A 22,046-nucleotide genomic window follows, 5' to 3' on the forward strand; every position below is an offset into this window, starting at 1 on the left:
TTAGCAGACTTTCAGTTTACCCTCCCTTTAGTGAGGACATAGCTAATACAGGCATTGCATCTTTTTTTAGTATAAAGCTAATTTAATGACTAATAAGAAGCCCAGTGTTGTAGAATCTCTGAGCATCTCTGCCTCATTCCTAATGACAGGCATGGAGAAAACTCTAGAAACTTAGAAACTAGAACAAAGAGTAGAGTGGGAAGCTAATGGGAAGATGTGTCATGCTGCCATGGTATCAGCATGTACATTTTCAAGATGTTTTTAAAAGCAGGCTGTTAGTGAGTTCTTGTTGCAGCTACAATTCTAGGATTGTGGGGAGGGGTGAAGGCAGTCGAAGGTATGTTGATACTTAAGATTGTCACAATGCTGCTTTCTGTACTGCTCCTTCGATTACTCTTAGAGCCATAGCCTGTAATTTGGGAATCGTGGGTTATGTTCCTTGCTTTACCAAGACTTTGACTCCCTTTCTTTCAAAATACTGAGTTGTCATAATTATGCCTGAAGCCTAAGGATATCCAAAGTTAGAGGCATCACTGCAGAAGTCACCCCTTCCAGCTGAACTCTAAACCAGGAAGAGAGTTCTTGCTGCCATCTGCATTCCTGTTCCAAATGTATTAACTGCTGAAAGACTGATCTTGAAAGGCTACTTCTAAGTCTCAGTGACTTGTGTTGTCCCCTGAAATCAACTGGACAGAACTGAGCCTGTGACTCTAACTCATGTTTGTGTTTCTAACCACTATGGAAGGAAGCTTTCCTCGATGTATTTCAGTGATAACAGATTGGAAAGCCAAGGCAGAGTGAAAGATGACTGCATAGGTAATGCTGCTGAGTTGCAGTGATAACAATTAGGGTTTTTCTCCTCCCTCATCTCCTCTGGCTTCCTCTTTTTCTCCCTCTCCACCCCATGTCAGAATATAGTTGCGTAGTTTCCCCTTTTCTCTTTCTCTTAACTGATTTTGCTCCTGGAATGATCTAGCCAGACTGTTAATGCAGGAAAGACAAAGGGTTTTCTCCGAGACATGACACAGATGAGTGCCGCTGTATGAGGACAGCGAGACAAGAAGGCTTTTGACTGCACAGGCCCAGGTTAGTCCACATAATGCAGAATGGCTTTTATTTACAGAGATAACCTTCTGATTTTACAGCCCTGAAGGAAGGGTGTAGTATTTATCAACAGAGGAATGTATTTCTACTTGTAATCTGCTGGGACTAGCTGTTTTTTTCCATGATAAGTAACATCAATCCAGCCCATTGAATCTATCTGACAACATGAAGTGCTGCAAGTATGTGCTGAAGATTGGGGGAATTTTTGTCTCTTCAGGAGCAGAGAAACAAGTAGAGGTTTCAGATTACCTTGAAGAGATGCAGTGAGATGTGTGTGTAAAATCCCAGCCCCTGTATAGCTGCTGATAGTCATAACTGTGTTTTTTTTTTTCCCAGCAAACAAAATGAGCAAAAACATGAGTGTCAAGGTTATTGGCAGCCTTCTTGAGCCCCTAGAAATGGCTCCTGCAGTCAACTAACATACATGGTACGAGTGTGGCAATTAATGACTGGGATTTCAGAAATTACTTGTTATGAAACAGTCTAGCTGCAAAGGGACACAGAAATAAAAATTATTTTAGTTTCTTATTCTGATAGACAGACTGACTTCAGACAAAGAAACATTTAGTTTTCTTTTTATCTCTGTGCTTCTCAGCCAAGGAGGAGTAGTTTTTCTGGTAGAGCGCTCTTGGGAGGCAGGTGTGTGGCAACCATTAACTTCAAGGTGCAGCTGCTGCTGGGGAGAACTGCGATAAGCTCCCCCTCAACAAGTACACAGAAGCACTCTGCATTAGTGGGAATGCATACAAGACTTTTCAGTGCATCTGTGTTTCACAGTCAGGCATGTGGTATTTGTGAACATAAACTGCTGTAGCTGCACATGGAAAACCTGATGTGGGTATGAGAGGCAGCTGACCTCATGGCTGCCTGATTAAGTAACCCTGCATGGTTTATACCACTGTTTAAAATGAAGACTACATGCAGTTGTGTTCCCCTTCTTCACACATGGAGGAAGGACAGCATTTAGAAAAACTGCTTTTGTATGATCACAGCTGAATGCGGTTAAGGCTATTGCCACTAGGGATTTTCACTGAACCTTTTGAAGACAGGGATGTTATGCTTAGTGCCTGTGTGGTTGAACAGAATACATGGCTCTCCCAGGTCCTGTGTGTTGGAGGAAGAAGTGTGTGAACCTTTTGGAAGGCAGAGGCAGCAGCTAATGAGAATTTTACACTCATTCTCCCTCATGCTTCTATCAGTAGCACTGGTTCTAGCCCCACAGGTGCTAGTATCTCTAGTCTAGTAGCATGTTCTTTTTGCAGATATGACTGCAGTTCCTCATATCACCAAGTTCCATAAGTAATTTGCAAGTGCTGAGTTAAAGACCACATGGGAGACCACTTGCCAACATGTTGGAAGAAGAAGATGATGAGACATGTTGGAATAACCTGGAGAACTTCCGTGTGAAGCTGATCTCTGTGATAGATCCTTCCCATATAACACCGTACCTTCGCCAGTGCCAGGTGATTAGCCCTGATGATGAGGAACAAATTCTTAATGACCCCAGCCTGGTCATGCGCAAACGGAAAGCAGGTGGGTGAAGTGCAACCTTTGACTCCCTAGATAAAGTCTGTTGGCTCTGGGCAGAGGACTGGAATATAAATACTAATATGCTAGGCCTGAAGGAAACAGTCATTTCTAATCTACTATTTACCTGTGTTTGAACTGTTGTAGACAGTGCTGTGCAGCCTCTTTCCCCAGCACACCTTTGCAGGGGAGAGGAGGAATTGAGATGACACTGTTGGTGCATTTCTGAGCTATGTAAGAGTCCCGGGAACATAGAGGACGAGTAGCCTTTTAATGTTCTTGAACTCTAGATTAGCATAAGGGAGTTGCTTTGGTCTGATCCACTGGGCTATTCTTATAATCTGGATTATAATCTTATAATCTTATAATCTTATAATCTTATAATTCAGTATTTCCAAGATTAATTCACCATTTATTGTCCTTGTTCTTATCTTCTGGTGTTTTGAACGCTGACAAAAAATGTAAGTGAATTCTTCATGGCTGTCTGTGTAGAGCCCTGGCCTACAGGACAAGAGGACCAGAGAGAAAGTTGAAATTCACTATGCTTATTAGCACGTTGTTGCGTTGTTAACCCTTATTGATAAATTACTGACTGTAGTACATAGGAATAGATTTATTTTTCCTATTTACAGACTGGGAAACTGCAGAAAACAAAAGAGAAGCACCCTGTGTTTGATTTGGGACAGAGTATTTCTGAAAAGAATAGGGAATTGAGTTCAAAGTCTCTTTAGTCCAGGCTCTCTTTGGCCTGTCTCTGCTTCCTCTTTAGTCATGTGTGCTGTTCTAATGACCTTTTTTTTCCCCCCCATATTTACCTCTGATATTTGGGAGCAGAGCATTGAGCTGCAGCAACTGTTGTGGTATATCATTTTAACACACCTTTTCTGTAGTCTTTGGCAGGATGATATAAACCGGCTCTCTGAAATCTGGGTTACAGAGTATATATTAATTTATAACTGTTCTTCTACAGTGACAGTACTCTTGTGTAGTTACTTGGCAATTGGCTTAGAGATTTGCCTGGAAATTTGATTTTGGAGACTTATAACCTGCATGTGGTGGGAAGGTGAAGCAACTTACTTTCTTAGAAATAGGTAAAGAGATAAGCAGATGAATAGAAAAAGCTTCTTGCTATTATTTCAGGTGTTCTTCTGGATATTCTTCAGCGGACAGGACACAAGGGCTTTGAGGCATTTCTTGAGAGTCTTGAGCTTTATTATCCACAACTGTATAAGAAAATAACTGGCAAGGACCCCAGCAGGGTTTTCTCTATGATTATAGGTAATGCTTGAGTTATGAAAAACAACTATTCATTTGATGTTTTGCGGCTTGAGGGGGGATTCACCTCTGCTTGTCCATCTCCCCCGCTCAGGTAAGCAGAGTTGGGAGTGTTCTCTGTGCGTTTGTGAAGCGTCTGGGTTAACTGGTAAGAGTAGCCCCAGACAGTATCACAGGCTGGACCTGGAGGAGGAAGTAGGAAGAATTGTTTCTTCCTTGTGCTTGTTGTTCTGTCAGTGACGTTGTTAACAGCAGAAGAGCCGGGAAGGGCAGGGGCAAGACAGTGTGGATAGTTTGGTCATGTGTCCTAAGGGCTTTGGGCACTTGTGCATAGCCTGAGGGGAGCCTGTGATGATCCTCAGCTGCAGGGAGAAGTGGGGAGTGGAGGTGGGGGCCTGTGCTGTTTGTATCTGGGGAAGCAGGCAGGACAGCACTGGCTGATGCCTGCCTACCCAATAGACACTGCTGGGGAATCTGGCCTGAGCCAACTCCTGATGAATGAGATCACGAAGCTGCAGAGTGCTGTGCAGGAGGAGCGTCAGAAGGCCCAGGAGCTCACCAAGTGGCTGCGCACCAAAGAGGACACGATCAAAGAGATGTGGGTGAGGGACAGCTTGCTCCACAAGCACCAGGAGCGGGCTCAGAAAATGAGAGAGGAGAGGGACATGCTGAGCAAAGAGCTGCGGAAGTGCAAAGATGAGAACTACAGCTTGGCAATGAGCTATGCCAAGCAAAGTGAGGAGAAGAGCGCTGCCCTCATGAAGAATCGGGACCTGCTCCTAGAGGTCATATACCTTTTTTTTTTTTTTTTTTTTTTTGAGCTTCCTCCTTACGTGATCTGTGAGAGGCTGTGCTGTACACCTGACTTAACTTTGCCCCCAGGAGGGTCTGAACCAGTCCATCATGGGGTACTGTGTGTTCTCTAGCAGGTAGCATCTCCTCGTGGTGCTTAGCTCGGCCCTGTAGGCCTATGTATTATAAGCTGGCTGTGAGGAGTTAACAAACTTCCTCCCATTCAGGACTGGGCCCTCTCACCAAGGTGGCACAGGAGCAGTGTGGTGTTGTACCCGTTCAGCACACAGACAGGACTCCAGTCCCCAGAGCACCAAAATTCCTGAGGAGAACAGACTGGGGTGGGAACTTGCCCCATATTTGTCTGGGGAATGGAGTGAGATTTCTGCCAGAAGAAAACTGCTTTTGCAGGCTAGAAATTTCTCTTTGTTACTGATTAGCTCTGAACCTTCCTGTAGATTGATCATTTGAAACACAGCCTGATGAAGGCTGAAGATGACTGCAAGCTGGAGAGGAAGCATACAATGAAACTGAAGCATGCCATAGAGCAGCGCCCGAGCCACGAGGTGATGTGGGAGATCCAGCAGGAGAAGGAGTTGCTTTTGGCCAAGAATCAGGAGCTGGAGAACAGTCTCCAGGTTGGTCGGGGATGCCTGGATAGAGACTCCTGTGATGCAATCATCTGCAGCAGCCAGGGCAGTGAGGAGGCCACAGTGAAGATCGTGTGGGTCATGTATGGCCCTTTTCTCTCAAGTCAAATAGAGTATGTAGAATTCTGGGGAGAAAATTAATATGGAGTTAGCTGGTTTCTTTATGTCCGTTTCTTCTTTGTCCAGCAGGTTGCCAGGGAACAGAATTTGGAGAACAGTCTCTCCAAGGAGCCTCTGGAGAATGACTGTAGCCAGGTGCTAGAAAAACACCAGGAGCTGATAAATACCATTTACAGTCTTCGTAAGGAGCTGCGACAAGCCAAGGTGCTCCAAGACAAAGTATGTGGTGCAGGAAAAATTCCTGCTGGGGGGCAAGGGGTAAGAATAGGCAGATGAAGCATCTGCAGTAAAATCTGTCATCTTTATGGAGTAGAGGAACTGCTCAGTAGCAGTCCCTGCTACTCCTACTCTATTGCTTGTGGTATAGTTTGAGGAGAAAGGCATACTAATATTTTAATATTCTCTCTCTGCAGCATTAGCAGTATTACCTGTTGATGATATATCTGTCAATTAATAGTCCATGCCTCAGCTCTGGAGGAAGATGGGAGCTTATATTATGATTTAACTGTTCAGGTGCATGTAAATACATCATGTCAGCAGTCATCTTAGTCATCCTGACCAGCCTTCTTATTGGCTTTGCTCCTGGCTGAACTTTGGCGTTGCATGGAGATCTGGCTGTAGCAATCTCTGGTACAGAACAGCGGTGGGGAAAGTGTATCCCTGACTTGCTCCCCACATGCAGGGTTTTTTTTTTTGTTCTGTTTTTTTTTTTGATCTTGTCTCAACAGTATGCGGAGGAAAAAGAGATGCTTGAGCTACAGTGCATGTCTCTGAGGAAGGACTCTCAGATGTACAAGAAGCGGATTGAAGCTGTCTTGCAACAGATGCAGGAAGTGGCTTCAGAAAGAGACCAGGTGATAAAACATTCTTTTTGGAGCTGCTCCTTCCTGCATTGCTGCTTGAAGTAGGCAGATACTGTCATCGTCAATGTACTGCCATATAACGCACCATGATATATTATTACCCCTTACATCAGGCATTCCTGACCCGAGAGCAATTCTATACGCAGTACTCCAAAAACTTGGTTGAGAGGGATGCTTACCGGAAGCAGATTCGGGAGCTGGGGGAGCGATGTGATGAAATGCAACTGCAGTTGTTCCAAAAGGAAAGTCAGTTACTGGCTGCTGAAGCCAAGCTGAAAAGGTTGCAACTGGAGCTGCCGACACCGGTATGTCCGTGGGAATGTTATGTGAACAAAGTGCTGAAAAGCTGAGCATGGGCTCAGAATGTGACTCTTAGGAGGCCTTCCATCCTAACATTGTCCAGAACAAGTTTGAATTCAACAAGCAGTGTTTGAATTCCCCCAGCTGCTTGGGAAGCTATTTGCATGGAAATGCTGACTTTAGAAAAATGGAAAACATAACAGATTCTATTGGCTCACCCTGGTTTCAGGCAGGGATAGGCTGGAGTGATGCAAGCTGAGGCCTTTCCTGGTTGTGTTTGGAGTATGTCCAAAGATGATGAGGGGATGCTCAACCACCAAACCGTGAACTCAAAATAGTGACCACATATGAGCTATTTGGATTAAACTGGAGCAAGGTGGGAGGTGCAAAAGTTTCTGGAATAAAACTGGATGTACAAGGGCTTTTAATTACCGTGGTATTTTGTGTATCTTCTCCAAGTGGTCAGACAGTATTGTAGGAGGGAGGAAGTCCACACTTCTGTTTCTAGCTTTCAGTCTTCTTTATATCCCTTATTGCTACTTCCTTTCTTGTAAGAAATGATTAACTTATGGGCTTTCTTATTTCAGACTTCTGACCTGGATGACACCACCTTCAGAGATTCACAGGAAGTAAGTAGGATGCCTCACTTCTTTCTGGGATAATTCTGGATTCCTCAGATGTGCTGAGTTTCTCAAATAGTAGCAATTTCCAGTTCATGTCTCAGACCCCTTCCAGTGGCATTGAAAAGTACAGAGGCAGCAAAATAGACCAGCGACAGATTCTCCCAGTGTCCTGAGATTTCTAAATGCAGGGACACAGTTATGGCATTTGTCAGCAAAACTGACAAAACATCAATTCTAAGCTAACTGGAGGAATTGAACGATTGAGTTCTTTCTAATTGTATCTCTTGTGGGAGAACAGGCAGAATTAACTATTGCTACTACCCAAGGGAGATCTGTAAAGACTTTACACTCGTTGTATAGCTTCATCATGAAAGTGACCCTCACATTGGAGGACAAAAGTATAAATGAGGCCAAAAGGAACTGGATGCATTCATGGAGGATAAATCCATGAGTAGTTTCATAACTTCTGACTCAAGAAGTCCCCTGTATTGCTGGGGCAGCAAGTGCGATGTACTAGTGAAAGGTTTGTTTTGCATGTGTCCTGTTTCTTATGCTCCTGCCTATGCATCTGTTCCTAGCTATTAACTGAGACAGAATATGGGGTGGTTCTCATGTTCTTGTTTTGTTTCTGTCCCATAGCTTACTCTTCACGGTCCTCTAGATGAAGATATGCAGCTGAATAATAAACGTAAGGCTCTTGTTGGGAAAATATAAAGTAGAATTCCTGAGATGAAGGTCTAGGATTTCATGGGAAAAGACATCCCTGCTTTTCATTTTTAGTGAAAAATAAGTCTCTGTAGCTCAAATTTTGGAGGTAGTCTGTCTGGGGACTCGGCTTGTGAGAGATGCTTCTCAGTGGAGTGTATTTGGCGCTCTGAATTGGGTCGTCTTGAGATGGCTCAGAATAGATATCCACAAATTAAGGCTTCTAGATTCCCAAGGTTTGATTGCCATACCACCACCCTTTTCATTTAGAAAAAGGAGAATATATCCCTAGGAATAATTGCAAAGCTTTTTGGAGAGAGAGAGCTCCAAATGCTTTCTCTTTACCACCTGGATTCTGAAAGGGTCTTCATATAGCTGAACTCTGGAATGACCTGGTAAAACCAGTATCATTAGATCTTTCTACATCCTTAAGACAGAGGGCATCTGTCTAATGAATTTTTCTAGGAAGACTCATCTGGTACATGGTGAAAAACAGCTCCTGAATACCTTTTTGCAGCATACTTTGTGTTTGTGGCAGAGCTGAAAACAGCATAAATATCCTTCAACTTCAGCTGGACCATGTGGCTTTCTCCAAGATTTTTTCTTTCCTTACTTCCCTTTCCTTCCCTTTCCTCCCCTCCTCCCTTTAATGTTGCAGGTTATTTTCACAAAAGCAGAACCATGAAATTAACACTGTTATTGGTTCTGTTTTTGTGGCATCCCCAGTGGAAATGATTCAGCAGTGAGGAGGAATTAACAGGCTCCTCTAAGAGCTTGAAATTCTCTTTCAAAACATATTGAGAAAAGAAGGAAACTAGCACAGTAGGAGAAACTGCTCTGATCTCCTGGAAGATCTGTTGAGATGGGAGATCTGCTAAAAAGGTTAAACGACATTGATCCAAAAAAGGTCTTTCCTTATTTTAGTCTAGAACTCGGTTCAAAGTCAAGTGTCCATAGTATCTGATCACTGTGTGATGAGTTCCACTAAAATATGGTCTGATGTCACATATTTTAATAGGCACAACTTATTTGTGGGGGAATGGGGACAAATTGTGTTTAGAATCATGATTAACATGAATTTTCCTGGTCATCTTTAACGTGATTGGCTCTCTAATAATGCTAAGCAGAAGTGCTGCTTTGCAAATGTTCATTTTGCTCATAGTTAAGCAGAAACTAGAAAGTTGGTGTCTCTAAACCTGATGGAACTGCATCATCCTAAGCAAGATTTGGGGGTCAAGTAAAATGAGCAGAGACTCTTGGACTCTTGTGCATTGACTGCAGGACTGAATCCTCAACATTTTGAGGTTTGGTTTCAGTTCTGCCATTGACACTGTGTATCACTGAGTAGCTGCTATATTATAGCTGTTGCTATTTGACAAACTAGTGGAGGGAGAAGTTATGCAAGGATAATTGTAACTAAAGCTGTAATTCTTGTTTCTCTTAGGTTGCACTGAAGGACAAAACCAGCAATTTAGCAACCGAGAGAGTAGTCGGCCTCTAGAGTCACCTAGTGTAAGAGAATGTTTGTGGGCTTTTCTTTATTTTGACTGAAGTTTGTGATCTTTAAAGCTATTGTTAGTGATTGACTTACCAGGTTTGAGAAAAATGGAAGCAGCTACTGCTTTTCCAGGAAAGCAGTGTTTCATGCAAAATTCACCTTCCAAAAATAGTGAGCTCTAAAGAGCAAAACACTCATCTGCTGGTTATTTCTTTTCCTGGCCTTGGAAACTTGTTCTAATTACTTTTTGTCCTTTAAAGCTGTTTTTTTTTTGGGGGGGGGGGGGTTGTTTTGTTTTTTTTAAAAAAACAGTTTAACAGTTTGCAGTATCACTGTTGGTACAGCAAATAGAATTTCAATTTTACACATTGGAGAGAATGCAGAATGGTGATACTTAATGTGTGAAACAGGGATGTATTATCATCCTGCACACATAATAGTGGACAACTTAGAAATGAACGCATTATACTTTGTTTTTCAGGGCTCAGGTAGATGTAAGAAGCCAGTTCAAGGCCTGTTTAGTGCCTCTAACACGCTCTTTACAGAGCTGACTTGCACTACGTGATGCTACCATTGATTCTGATCTTCATGTGAATCTGTTTCATATTTGTTTGAATTTCTTCCAGTTCAAAGAGTGTGGCCCAGGCAGTGAGGATCTGGCAGAAAAGGAGCGGAGGAGGATGAAAGACTGCTTTGAGCATTACCGAAGGTCTGGCCTTTAGTAAGCAGAACTAATATAGACATTATCTCTATGACTTAACTGATGAGTTTGTTGAATATGCTTCCTCTTTTCTGTCCTCCCCCTGTCCCCAAGCTTGATTCATGGAGGATGTAAATTTACTACAGTTCTTATCAGAGGCTCATGCTTCTAGCTGAAGTGGTTGAGACTCCTCTGTTTAAGTACCAGCATTAGCCAAGGTGGAAACCATCACATTCACACTGAACCATGCAGATGGTTCCACAGCATTGTAATATGAGGGCTGCAAAGCTGTGTTAGTGTAATAAATTTGGTAGTTTTCTCTCATGCAAGTGATATCCATCTGACACACTTCTGACATCCAAGACCATACTCCTGTTACTGTGAATGGGAGCAGATTTTCACCCTCAGTCCTCTTCAACGCTCTTGTTTCGGGGCCCATTTTCCAAATGTCTAGTGTCTTTACTGAGTGCTGGTTTTATGGAGACGAGAGCAGTAAGACCCTTGCAAGATAGAGACCTGAGTTTTCAGATTAACTAGAAATGCTCCTAATAGTGCTGTAAACAGCTCTGCTCTTGACAATACTAGTTTTATTAACTAAGGACCTTTGGTTAGGATGTCTTACCTTCTTCAACTGTCCAAAACCCAAGAAATAGTGTAAACTGATGAAGATACTATTTTATTTACCCTACACTTGCTTCCAAGTACAGCTGATGTGGGATGGGTGAATAAATGGTCCTGTTTGTTTAACCCTTAAGCAGGTTTATACCTGTATTGGAGTTTACTGGGGATGTTCAATATGCAATTCAAATGTCACTTGTGGGGGAAAAAAGATCTTCCAGAATGAAATGTCTAGTCTTGTTTTCAGAAAAAAGGCAATGAGAAGGGTACCGAAGAACAGACCCCACGAAGCAGACTGGGAAAACACCACCGGCAGCGACAACACGGACACTGAAGGCTCCTAAGAGCAGGACCTGACCTGGAAAGGGAAACGTGGGGGCGCACAGGGGGCTGCAGCGCGCTCATCTATTTCTGTGACTTCACAGGGACTGCTTAGACTTTAAAATCATCTAATCAAGCATCACTATTAAAAAGTTTAAGGCCCTAGACTGGACTGCAGTGTTTTGAATCTCTGCCTGTTATGTGCTACATGCCCTAAATGAACTTGATGGGTTTGCAGCTCCTCTCCAGAACTTTATTCTCGTTTAGAAACAGTGTACTACAAGAGGCATGCAGCACATAAATAAAAAGAACAGAGATTAAATATTTGAGGACCTAGTAAGTGGGAGACTACTAGCTGTTTTAGGGAAAAAGCCCAGGTATGAGCTATTTTATTTCTAACTTGTCTAGTTTTCCAAGCTAGTGTTTTTGCAAAAGGAAGGGGGGGGATTTTAGGAAGCCATTATTTATGCCAGGAAAAAGGCCTCAAATCCATTAACTCGAGCTATCGTTCACCTCCCGGGGTTGCCAGTCCCGGTAACTGAAGGAGGAGACCGCAGCCCCGGGCGCGGGCGGAGCCGCCTCAGGCGAGGCGGGAAGGTGCGCGCGGGCGCGCGAACAAGATGGCGGGGGGCGGGGCCGTGACGACAGTGGGTGGCGCCCGCCCTCACGCGACATGGCCGCCGCCGCCTCAGCGCCATGCAGCGAGCGGCGCGGGCGGCGGCGCAGGCCCTGCTGCGCGTCGCCGCGGGCCGCCGCTACCTGCCGCCGCGGCGCCGAGCTGCGGTGCCGGCGCTCGGGGGGCCGCCGCGCCGCTGGGTCTGCAGCGCTCCCGCGCCGGGCCCCGTGGGGCGGCTGGAGGCTACGCACTATCAGCTGGTCTACACCTGCAAGGTGCCGGGGCGGCGCGAGGGGGCCGCTGTGAGGGGCCGCGGCCGCTGTGAGGGGCCGCGCGCGGCGTCGAGGGGCCGCCGCGGGCACCGTGGGCACGGAGGAAACGGCTCTTTCCCGGGGAAAAAAAGATCCCCTGTGGCACATGACGGCAGCGGCGCCCGCCCCGCAGCCGCCTCTGTCGCAAGAGCCACGGGGGAGGCTGGTTTCCGCTTAAATCGCGCGTGTGGGGAAGTGTGTTTAAATTAAGCGAGCCCGCTGGCCGCCTTTGTGCAGCAGTGGTTTCTGATCAGCACATACCTGTATTTTTTATGGGAAGTTATGATATTTTTAGAGTAAACCCGAAGCGGATGAAGGCGCAGGTCTAGTTTCTGAGGTTCGGCGTTCCAGCCGCGCGGATCAGTGGCACCTGAACTGCCCAAAGCATCAATGTTTTCTTTTCATCTTGTAGTTTTATGTTCTCATAATGGAAAGCTATGAAAACATTTAAAAACTGATACTCACAGAGAAACAAGGGATGAACTGGACAGCCTCAGGTGACAAAGTGAGGCTGCATCTTTTTCTGTGGACTGAAGAGGGAAACGTGTGTAGCATGTTGCTGAGTATAAAGCTACAAATCATCACAGCATGACCAAGCTGTCTTGCAAAACTTAGAAATGAGGGGAGGGGAAACAAATCTTTTAATCATGTGAACAAAATATTTCTGTCTCTTTTAAAAGGTCCAACAGCTGTGATCATTTTGGTCATAAAATCTTTATTTATTTGCTCTGTAGGTTTGTCAGACCCGATCAGCAAAGACAATTTCCAAGTTAGCCTACCATAAAGGCGTGGTAATAGTGAAGTGCCCTGGTTGCAAGAATCACCACGTCATAGCAGATAACTTAGGATGGTTTTCAGATCTGGAAGGAAAAAGGTAGGTGTGTGAGCAACACTCTCTCTCATTTAGTAAGGAAAAAGGCTGTTGAGGTATAACCCACCTCCTCCTGAGCTGATAAGCTCTTTTATGCTTTTTAAGTGTGGTTTAGAAAAAAGCAAAATTCTTGTTGGATGTAATTCTCTGTTTCATCCAGCTTCTTAAAGTGCACCAACTGAGCTATGTAATCTGCTATAAATTGAATGTTATTTGTGACTGAGCACCTAAAAGTATGTTTTAAAGCAGAACTGGGAGCTGTATAATGCACAGACATCCTTGGTGTTGGCGTATAAATTGTTGTGCGTAATGTTCTTTTTTTCTCCTTTAGACCTTATTAAATCACTGCTAGTTTTCCCTGTCTGAGTGTTTCAAACATGTGAACCTAAATGCTGTTGATTCTATGATTTCAATGATTTCTAACTCCCTTAGATACCTTTAAAAAAATTTGCTCAGCTGTAATTGCTAGGTTATTGATCCTAATAGATAAAAAATATTCCCAGGGGGTTTGCATAGTTTTAGCTACTTCCAAAACACCTTACGGAGAAATATGGTGGTAACGCTTGTGTGCTGATTTTCTGCATGTTTTTAATATTGTGAGCGAAGCGTAAAAGAGAGAGCCTACACTTTAATCTTATGGCCATCCTTTGCTGAGCTGTCACTGCTGATTTTCAAATTGTTGTTAAGGAATGTCGAGGAAATCCTGGCAGCCAAAGGGGAGAAAGTGAGACGTGTGGTTGGTGAGGAAGCCCTGGAACTGCTTCTGGAAAGCACTGCAGATACCAAGTCACAAGATCATCCTACGGAGGGAGAAGGTGGGGAAGCCCCCCCAGAGACTGGCAGCAAGGGACCGACCTGATGAATGCATTTGTGTCGTTCTGCTTATGCTAGGGAGAGACTTAGTATTTCTTTCACAATTTCCGTTGTCTTTGTTTAAAATAAATGCGAAGAGGCACTGGCCTTCTTATTTTATGTCTTTGTTCTGTGTAGTTTTGCCTTTGACTAATGTCTTTAGAGATGGAATGTGGGTATTTTGCCTGTTACTTGTTTTGTTGACTTTAAAGCTAGTCTGAGTGTTTGAACAGTGTCAGGAATCCTGCGTTCTTCTCTTTTGAGACTAGAACCAGTAATTCTTTGTCAGTTTGTTTTGGCTTAAGGAGGTACAGCTTTAAGCTGAGGTTTTAGCAACCTTTTCTGGTCTCCTTTAAGTGTTGTATAGCAGCAGCTGAAAGCAGTGCTCATGGGTAGGGTGTCGGATGGCAGAGTAGCTGAGCAAAAAGGCCGGTGAGTACAAACTGAGGAGAGATGGGCACTGAGTGTATGGAAGTTTGCAAAGCCAAAATAACCCTGTGTGAGGATCCAGGCTTCAGATAACTAGCTCTTATCGCAGTTATGTGCTGCTTTTTTCTTTGCCTTGCCATCTTCCAGAGTTAAAGTTCTGTGCCCCTAGTGTCACAGGGTTGAAAATCTGTATTTGGGGGTTGCAACCATAACTTGTCCTGTGCCAGCCTAGGGGAGCTTGAACCCACGCGACTGGGAATTCCAGTTTGGGCTATGACGCAGGGAGACAGACTGTGGTGTTGGGGTTATGCAACTTCCTTATTGGTGTGGGGGAGGATGTGTGTCAAGGCAAAGTTAGTATTTGTAAAGCACATTGGAGATAAATAGAGCATCTAGAAACTTGTCTTAGAGTTATCTGACAGATATTGAGGTCCTTATTAATGCTACTGCTGTATGTTAAAACTAGCTAGAAGAAAAAATAACTACTTCATAAATGAAAACTGTAGGTGTTTACCAGACACACAATACTTGGGTAGTGATGAAACAGGAGGTAAGGTAATCATACTGCATTTTCCTAGGACTTACTCCCCCTGGCTGCTAAAAAGAAATTCACCTTACCTTGAGGTCCACTACCCTGAGGTAGAGTAAAATATCTGCTTTCTTATGTTTTTAAAATCAGATAAAGAATAATTCAGGTTGGAAAAGACCTCTGGAGTTCCCTAGCCCAGGCTCCTTTCTCAGAGGTGGGTCTGATGAGATAAGGGTGCTGAGGGCCTTGTCTTGAACATATCCAAGGAGGGAGATCCTACTGCCTCTTTGGGCCCCAGTTCTGGTATTTGACCATCCCCATTATAAAAATAAATAAATAAATCCTAATAGCTAGCAGAAATTTCCTATGTTCCAACCTGTGCTCATGACCTCCTTCCTAACACTGCAGTTCTGAAAAGAATCTGGCTCTGTATTTTCTAACCCTCCCGTTAGGTCGCTGTAGAAAGCAGTAAATCTCCCTTAGCCTTTTCTTCTCCAGGCTGAACAATCTCAGTTCTCTCAGCCAAACATACCTAGGTGCTTGTGGTCTTTAATCAGCCAAATATTCAGTGAAGGCACTGCACGTATTAATGAATTTATGTGTTTCACTCATCTGAAGAGTTTATAGTAGTTTTATTTGTGTTATAGTAATTTTATTTGTTAATTTACAAGCGTGGTTCTGAGTGACAGGAAGGTAGTCATGTTTTCCTGTTGGTATGTGTTTTCAGAGCGATTAAACGGCTTTGAGGGGCAGGGCAGGAACTTAAGTCACCAGCTTTGTTTTGTGTACATTCAAATCCTAGTATTACACAGGTTTCTTGCTCTCTCATTCTGAGACAACTAGATAATAGAGCAATCCATGTAATAATTAAGAGACAGGAGTCTTGCATCTTGGAAGACTGCTGTACATTCACCCTGCTGTAAGTTGTTGGCATATATTAGCACTGTGCTAGAAGAGTGATTGAATTTTATTATCCTTAACCCGAGAATCAGCATTCTCCTTCCATTGTGCTAATACCTTGATGGGGCAGAATAGAAGAGCTATTACAGGATTCATGCTGTCTTGGAAATGGTTCGTTTATAACCTGATTTTTTTTTTCTTTACTACTGTTTTCCTTACTTTTCTCACCTGTTACTGGGCTGCTAGCTACAGAAAGTTTAATTTTTTGCTCTATTACTGTAAAAATCAACAAAATTTCTCTATTACACATTTTACTATTTCTTCAGTCTATCATTCTCTAGCAACTGATGCTGTATAGAGCTGGAACAGTAAGCTGGTCCTGGTCCCTTAGAGCTGGCAGCCAGAGTTCTTGTTGAGCAGGTTGTCATGCTGTCACCTGAGACAGCAGTACCCAGTTCCAAGGATAGAGAGTTGCGTATTTTTTGCTGTTGCTTCTGCTACTGAATGCAGCCCTCACTCTGAAGAGGCAAGCGAGCATCTCAGACAGAACTTGAAGTTGCAGATTGCATGGAGCTGAAAAATCTGTAAGGGCATGGTACGGAGCGCAGAGAACTCGCTGCTAACCATTGCCTGCGTAATCTCCGCAGCCAACAGGATGTTTGCCGAACATGGCCCTCAGGGACGCATTAGCACAAAGCACTGAGGCTGCAGTGTACAACCGTGCAGGAAATTGCTGCTTTTCCTGAGAAAATGCTCTGGGGTTTTCAGCTGGAAGGAGGGAGGGAGGGTTGTATTATGTGAGGGAATTTGCATATAATACCGAAAGATTTGTTGCTTAATAATAGATTGCATGTAAAAAGTGTGCTCACTTTTGAGGATGTTTTTTCTGAAAAATACTGCCACGCTTCTCTGTTCATTAAAAGGGAGACCAAGAAACACACTTTTTCTAGGAGGAGCTCAGTAGACCTTGCTTTAGCCAAAGGCTTGGGAGAGTGAAGAAGAAAAGCCTTTCTCCTGAACAGGAGGTGTGGCAAGATGGGGAGTGAAGTGAAGGCCTGATGCAGCAGAGCAGATGACATGAGAGTAATTAAAGGTGCAGCAAACAGGGGTAAAAGTGTTTTTTTTTTTTTTTTGAGGTGTGGATGAAAGGTGGCAATTGCAAAGGGTGGTAAACTGCATTCTCAGGAGCTGCTACAAATACAAAGCCTTTTGCACATGCCTAGAAGCATTGCATGGTGTCATGCTATTCCTGACTCCTACTCCATGTTTGGAAAATGGCAAATACTTTGACGGTTGCTTTCAATCCCTTCCAGCAAGTCTTTCTTTTGTATTGCATTCAGATTCCAAAGTTAATTCCATTGGTATAGGAGTCAGCCTGATGGATTGCCCCGTTAGCTGCAGGGGTCACTCGTGTTCTTCTGGCCCATTCTCAGCAGTGATGCAGTAGTGTCTAGTACTGTTAGTTGCAATTGGAGCCTTGTGGGGGTGTGCGCGCGTGTGCGTTCTGCTGACGGTGGCATAGCCCCTGCTGCTTTTGGCTACCACTGTGCACGAGTATGTTGGTGTGCCCAGTGCCAGGCTGTGCTTCCTGCTGCCTTAAGCAGACAAGGGCTCTTTTGAACACTGCCTCACCTGTCTGCTCTGTAGGGCTCAGCTGCACGGAGGCACCCCTAGAGAGACTCTCCAGAGGGATTTGCCTTCCTCACTGAAGTGGTGGTTGGGCAGGTATGGGCCTTTTCCTGTAGCGTCACTGCAAGTGGAGGGGAGGTCCACGGGGGTTGTGAAGTGAATCATTACCTATTTACGCTGCTTGCAGAGTGTCTAATGTAGGTGGATTTGGGGCCTCCAGGTGGTACACTGAAGTGTAGGCAGTGAGGCACAACAACTCACTCCTCCAGGAGGCTACAACCAACTCAGAGGGTGACTCTAAACCCTACGTGTACTTCTCTGCTCTATGGGCAAGTCCTGTTCTGGGCTGTTTCGTGCAAGAAGAGGGGCCTTCTAGTGCTAAAGCCTTGCAGGAGTTAACTTACCACAGGGCTGCGTCCTTGACTGAACAGGTCCCAGGAGATTGCTATGAAGAGCCTGGAAAGCTGTCCAACTCCAGGCTGAAATTTACAGTGCCTGGATGCTCTGGGCCAGCATCTCCCTTACCGCAGGCTGAGAGCCTTTCCAGCCAGATGAAGATCGATTGCTGGAGCAGTAACAGCATGAGGCTCTGGGGAGGAATGAGGTAAGCACTGAGACTCAACCGGGACGTGACTTGGCAGATGAGAAATACACAAATTCTAACAAGCCTAGCATCAGAATTGCCTCTTAACCCACTCCTTGGGCATCTGTACAACTGGGTAGGACAGATGATAAGTATCTTGTGTGTCTGCTGTCTGTTTTTCAGACTTGATTTTCATCTCCAAACCTGCATCAGGGCAGGCACCTTGCTGTGTAGCACTTTGTGATCCAAAGCGGAGCAGTGCTAGGTGAGAGCCGCTCTGCCTGCATTACTGCTGCACAGCTGCAGCAATCCCAGGTCTGTCCGGCAGGTGTCGGCATTGGAGAGCAGTTCCCTACAGGAGACCACGCACTGCTGGACTAGGTGGCTTGGAGAGGGAAAGGCTGTATGCCTGCTTCCCCAAGCACTCCCCCATGCACATTTCCTGTGTTACCAAAGCTGGAAACAGATGCACTGTAGCTGCTCTGGAGTCCAGTTGTAGCCTTTAACCCTAATCACAATGGGTACCTCTGTTTTGTGGATGCTACGAGAGCAAGCTGTATCTACTGAAAAACACGTGCTCCCTTCCCTAGCAGCTAAAGACAGAGACAGCAGGTGAGACTCCATCACTTACAGGAATTTCATGTGTTCTCAGGAATTTAAACTTCTGTCCTTTGTGTTCCTGGGGGCATGGTGCTCGCTCGCCTCAAGTCAGACACAGAGGCTTCTAGCACAGAGCTTCTTGTGTCCAGGCACGGAGGAGCGTGAGACTGCCTGATGAGAATAAACTGATAGCACTTCATTAATCTTCGACTGGGACGGGCAGTGGCCAGCCCAAGCTAGCCAGGCTTGGAAAGACCAGCTGTGACTTGGCTTTATTCTCACAGGGCTCAGAATCCAGAATCTGCTGTTCTCAGGCCCACTTTCCAGCAGAGTCTAACAGGCTGCTTGGGCCTGCTGCGCTGCAATGAGCTAGCACTGCTGCCTGCTGGTTTGTGAGTATTTTCCCTAAGGGCCTATGCCAGGGCTTTGCACAGCACCCGCTGCCCTTCTTCTCTGGTAGCTGCAGCCAGGGAAACAAGTCAGCTTTTGGGCCAGGTGCCAATATGCATAGAGGTAGGTGAAGGCTGGGCTGAAAACCCAGGCTGGGCAGCATTGCCTTTGTCCTGAAAGGGAAGGTTAAGCCCTACTCCTAAAGGAGGGCTCAAGCTTACTGAGAAAAGCAGGTCTTTTCTGGGGCTGGGCTACAGGACTGCTTTTTAATGCTCTGTTGTCCTGGTAACTTCTGGGCTTTGGCTGTTGCTCAGAGGCAGGGAATGCTCAGGGCTTTGTATCCTTCCTCCAGAGCCAGTAAGTACAGTAAGATAGTACTGTGCATTTAAGGCAGGCAGGGCTGGGGATGGTGACTGCTCCCTAAGAGAAATGTGTACTTTTAATGTAAAGGGATGTGTAGGTGGGGGTATACACTTCTTTTCAGCATTTTGCAATTGGTGATGTCTCCCACAAAAAAAGCATCGTGCCCTCCCACCCCATTCCAGAAGGCCAGTGTGGCTTCTGCTTTTGGCACAGCAGACAGTTGGCCAGAAAATAATGGAAATTAATTTTTGTCACTGAAGCTTAGACACAAATATTTATTAAGCACAACCTCCCTTTCCCACTGAGCTGTATTTGTTTCTAATATATTAATTCATTTGGCAGATTATTTTTTAGAAAAAAAAGTACCTGTGGGTTGGAAATTCCCCATTAAAATGACATTAGCAAATGCACATGTAAAAAATAAATAAGCTCATACATTCAAGTATATGGCAAATAATTAACACCTCTGAAAGCTTAACGGTCAGATTCCAGTTCACCGCCTGGCCGAGAGCTGCATAGACCCACTCCTGCAGCTGGTCAAGTCTTCTTCATCTTCAACGTTTTCCTCCCATTTAGAAACATAAGCTAACTTGGTACGTACGTGGCTGGGTGGTTCCACTTATCTGGTTCTCCAGCACAGCATCTCCAGAGCTTTGACCTGCCACAGTAAGGAGGTTGAGTCTCTGCTGAGTGATCCATGCAGCAGTGCAGCAGGTGAGTGCTCCCTGGTGGCAGGTAAAATGCAGCTACCCCTCCAAATGGTCAGTGCAGGCAGGTTAAATGCCCGATGAGCAGCATCACTGGTCTAAAAATCTTACTGCTGGTTGGAAATGTTTCCATTAAATGCATTTCAGTTAGGAAAGTGCTGATTTGTTCAAAATCTATTTCTCTATAGGAACATATCTACTTTGGCAGAACTCATTGCTGGAGTTTATGAAATCCAAGATGGCCTCTCTGGTCAAATCAAGAAAGAAGATACTCTACTTTCTGAAGTTAGATCCCTGCTCCCTCCTCTCCGGCCTTGCCTTTCCCACTTTTCCAAAAAAGGAGGAATGAAAATAAGTGTAGCTCCTGGTACCCACGTGTGAGCTGGGACTGACTTCCCAGCTAACACCCTATCTTGGGGCTCTGAAGGGACTCCATTTCTTGCTGAAATGGTACTAAGTAGATTGGGCAAAACAGGAGTGCCTTGCCTCGAGCAGCTCTACCAGGGTGTGCAGGGGATGGGAGCAGCACAGTACTGTTTCCAGGAGAAATAAGAGGAGGAAGGAGCTATTAATTATCCCCACTGGTGCTGGGCACAAAGGGAGGGGTGGTGGTTCTGCTTGCTTTTATGACAAGCCATGGCCAGAAAATTTTGCTGGCTGTCAAAGCAGGTCAATGCCAAACGCAGGCTCCTGCCTTGGGTGCACTCACCTGCTGTGCCTGCGCATCAGGGCCCAACCCTGTATGAGACTTCTGGTTGCAGCTGCACCAAAAGCAATGAGTTGCTAAGTCTGGTTTGTGTGCTAGAGAGATGGACAGACACTTCCTTCTTATCCAGGTGCCCCTATCCTGGGCCTGCAGTTTGGGCTACACAGCTGGCAGTTACCTTTCAGGGGGCTTTGCTGCACACATGTTCTCTAGATGCCTAGAGGGTCTCCAAACGCCCCAGGTGCTAGAAGCTAAGAGCGGGAGAGTCTTAGCTCTTGGTCAGCAGGTCCTGGTACAACTCTGCACAGGAGTGGGGGTGGGGAAGCAGAGGGTATAGCACAGGGCACTTACTCCAGAGTCCTCAGCAACCCCAGAAGAAACTAACTGTGCAAGGGAATGTGATGGCAGCTGGAGCTGGGGTAAGGTTTTCAAAGATCCTGTGTAGCCTCTGACCTGGACTCATTTCCTCCTGTAGATGCAGAGGAAAGTTGAGTGAGATATTCCAGGGAAGGATCCAAAGCAATCTATGTCATCTCATGATGCAGACAAGATGGGAGGATTCCAAAATGAGAAGGTGGCTCTTCCCTTTTCCCATCAAATTAAAAGTGTTGTGGAAATAAACACTGGAGGCTGGAGTTAACTACCCTCTCTGGGCTCCTCCTTTGGCTGACAGCACAAGTTCCTGGGTTTTTAGGTGACAAGCAAAGGGGCTGCCAAAGTCACCTTCCCTTGTGCTTTGTCCAGTGTAACAGTGGCCACATTACCTAAAATAAAACCCATGTTTAAAAACCATCCCCCAGCTGGTGGGCCTTCATGTAACACTGCCTCTGCAAACCAGCCAGGTGCAACATGACGTCCCTGGGGTGGCTCCTGGGAGAAGTCTGTGGTAGAGCAGGAGTGCTCAGGTTTGAAACCACCTACGCTTATTTTCTTTTTAAAAAACAAAATGAAACTAAAACAAACCCTCCAAACCAACCCGAGTTTTTAGCTGGAACTGGGCCTCTGCTGCTCCTCTGCTGCCTCTTCCTGGGCTGAGGCCAAATCTACCCGCTGCTCGTCCATGCGTTTGGCCTGGATGCGTTGGATGAGGCTGAAGAAGTCTTCATCAGGCATGGTGGGGCCACGAGGAATGGAGTCGGGTGGTGCGCAGCGCTGGTCATCTATCCTGGAGGACTGCGTGAGGGGAGAAGCAGCACTGAGACTGGGTAGTGACAAGACAGTGCTGTCTTGGAGGGAAAGGGCTGGGAGCAGGTGGCCAGGAGGTGGCCAAGGCAGGCACTCCCTGGATGTGGGGTGCAGGGCAGTGGCACCAGCAGTGCTGCAACCCAACTGTGGGCACCAGTGAAAGGAGGAGCAGTGACCCAGTCCAGGGCACTCCCTGCTTGTAGAGCAGTGCCAAGGCACAGCCCTGGGTAGAGGGTAAAAGCAAACACCAGTATATTAGGGCAGGCAGGATCACAGGAT

General features: G+C 45.4%; 3 protein-coding genes across 14 annotated transcripts in view; 2 read left to right on the top strand and 1 right to left on the bottom strand.

Annotated features, from left to right (window-relative positions):
• The first annotated feature begins 999 nt into the window (after positions 1 to 999).
• CARD9 (caspase recruitment domain family member 9) lies at positions 1,000 to 11,364 on the top strand. Of its 10 annotated transcripts, none has more exons than XM_062590813.1 (13): positions 1,000 to 1,086; positions 2,367 to 2,637; positions 3,772 to 3,909; positions 4,366 to 4,691; positions 5,157 to 5,336; positions 5,535 to 5,687; positions 6,197 to 6,322; positions 6,445 to 6,636; positions 7,219 to 7,260; positions 7,894 to 7,942; positions 9,404 to 9,471; positions 10,084 to 10,178; positions 11,011 to 11,364. In XM_062590813.1, the coding sequence occupies exons 2-13, from the start codon at positions 2,454 to 2,456 to the stop codon at positions 11,117 to 11,119; spliced, it is 1,662 nt and encodes a 553-aa protein (XP_062446797.1). In that variant the 5' UTR covers positions 1,000 to 1,086; positions 2,367 to 2,453; the 3' UTR covers positions 11,120 to 11,364. The 10 variants fall into 10 exon arrangements, with proteins under 10 accessions (XP_062446797.1, XP_062446800.1, XP_062446799.1 ...); XM_062590816.1 differs by having other exon boundaries at positions 10,084 to 10,166; positions 11,023 to 11,364; XM_062590815.1 differs by having other exon boundaries at positions 5,538 to 5,687.
• Positions 11,365 to 11,789: 425 nt separating this feature from the next.
• Positions 11,790 to 13,866, top strand: DNLZ (DNL-type zinc finger). The gene is made up of 3 exons (XM_062591198.1): positions 11,790 to 11,987; positions 12,758 to 12,897; positions 13,582 to 13,866. The coding sequence occupies exons 1-3, from the start codon at positions 11,793 to 11,795 to the stop codon at positions 13,751 to 13,753; spliced, it is 507 nt and encodes a 168-aa protein (XP_062447182.1). The 5' UTR covers positions 11,790 to 11,792; the 3' UTR covers positions 13,754 to 13,866.
• Positions 13,867 to 19,414: 5,548 nt separating this feature from the next.
• The window catches only part of GPSM1 (G protein signaling modulator 1), a 71,652-nt gene continuing 69,020 nt past the window's right edge, over positions 19,415 to 22,046 (bottom strand). For 2 of the 3 annotated variants that reach the window (XM_062590655.1, XM_062590653.1), the window contains one exon: positions 19,415 to 21,755. In XM_062590655.1, coding sequence (XP_062446639.1) covers positions 21,567 to 21,755 — 189 coding nt within the window. In that variant the 3' untranslated portion in view covers positions 19,415 to 21,566. The remainder of the gene's footprint in view (positions 21,756 to 22,046) is intronic. The other variant, XM_062590654.1, reaches the window with a different exon arrangement.

This window comes from Rhea pennata, chromosome 18, assembly GCF_028389875.1.
Source record: "Rhea pennata isolate bPtePen1 chromosome 18, bPtePen1.pri, whole genome shotgun sequence".
Classification (NCBI taxonomy): Eukaryota; Metazoa; Chordata; class Aves; order Rheiformes; family Rheidae; genus Rhea; species Rhea pennata.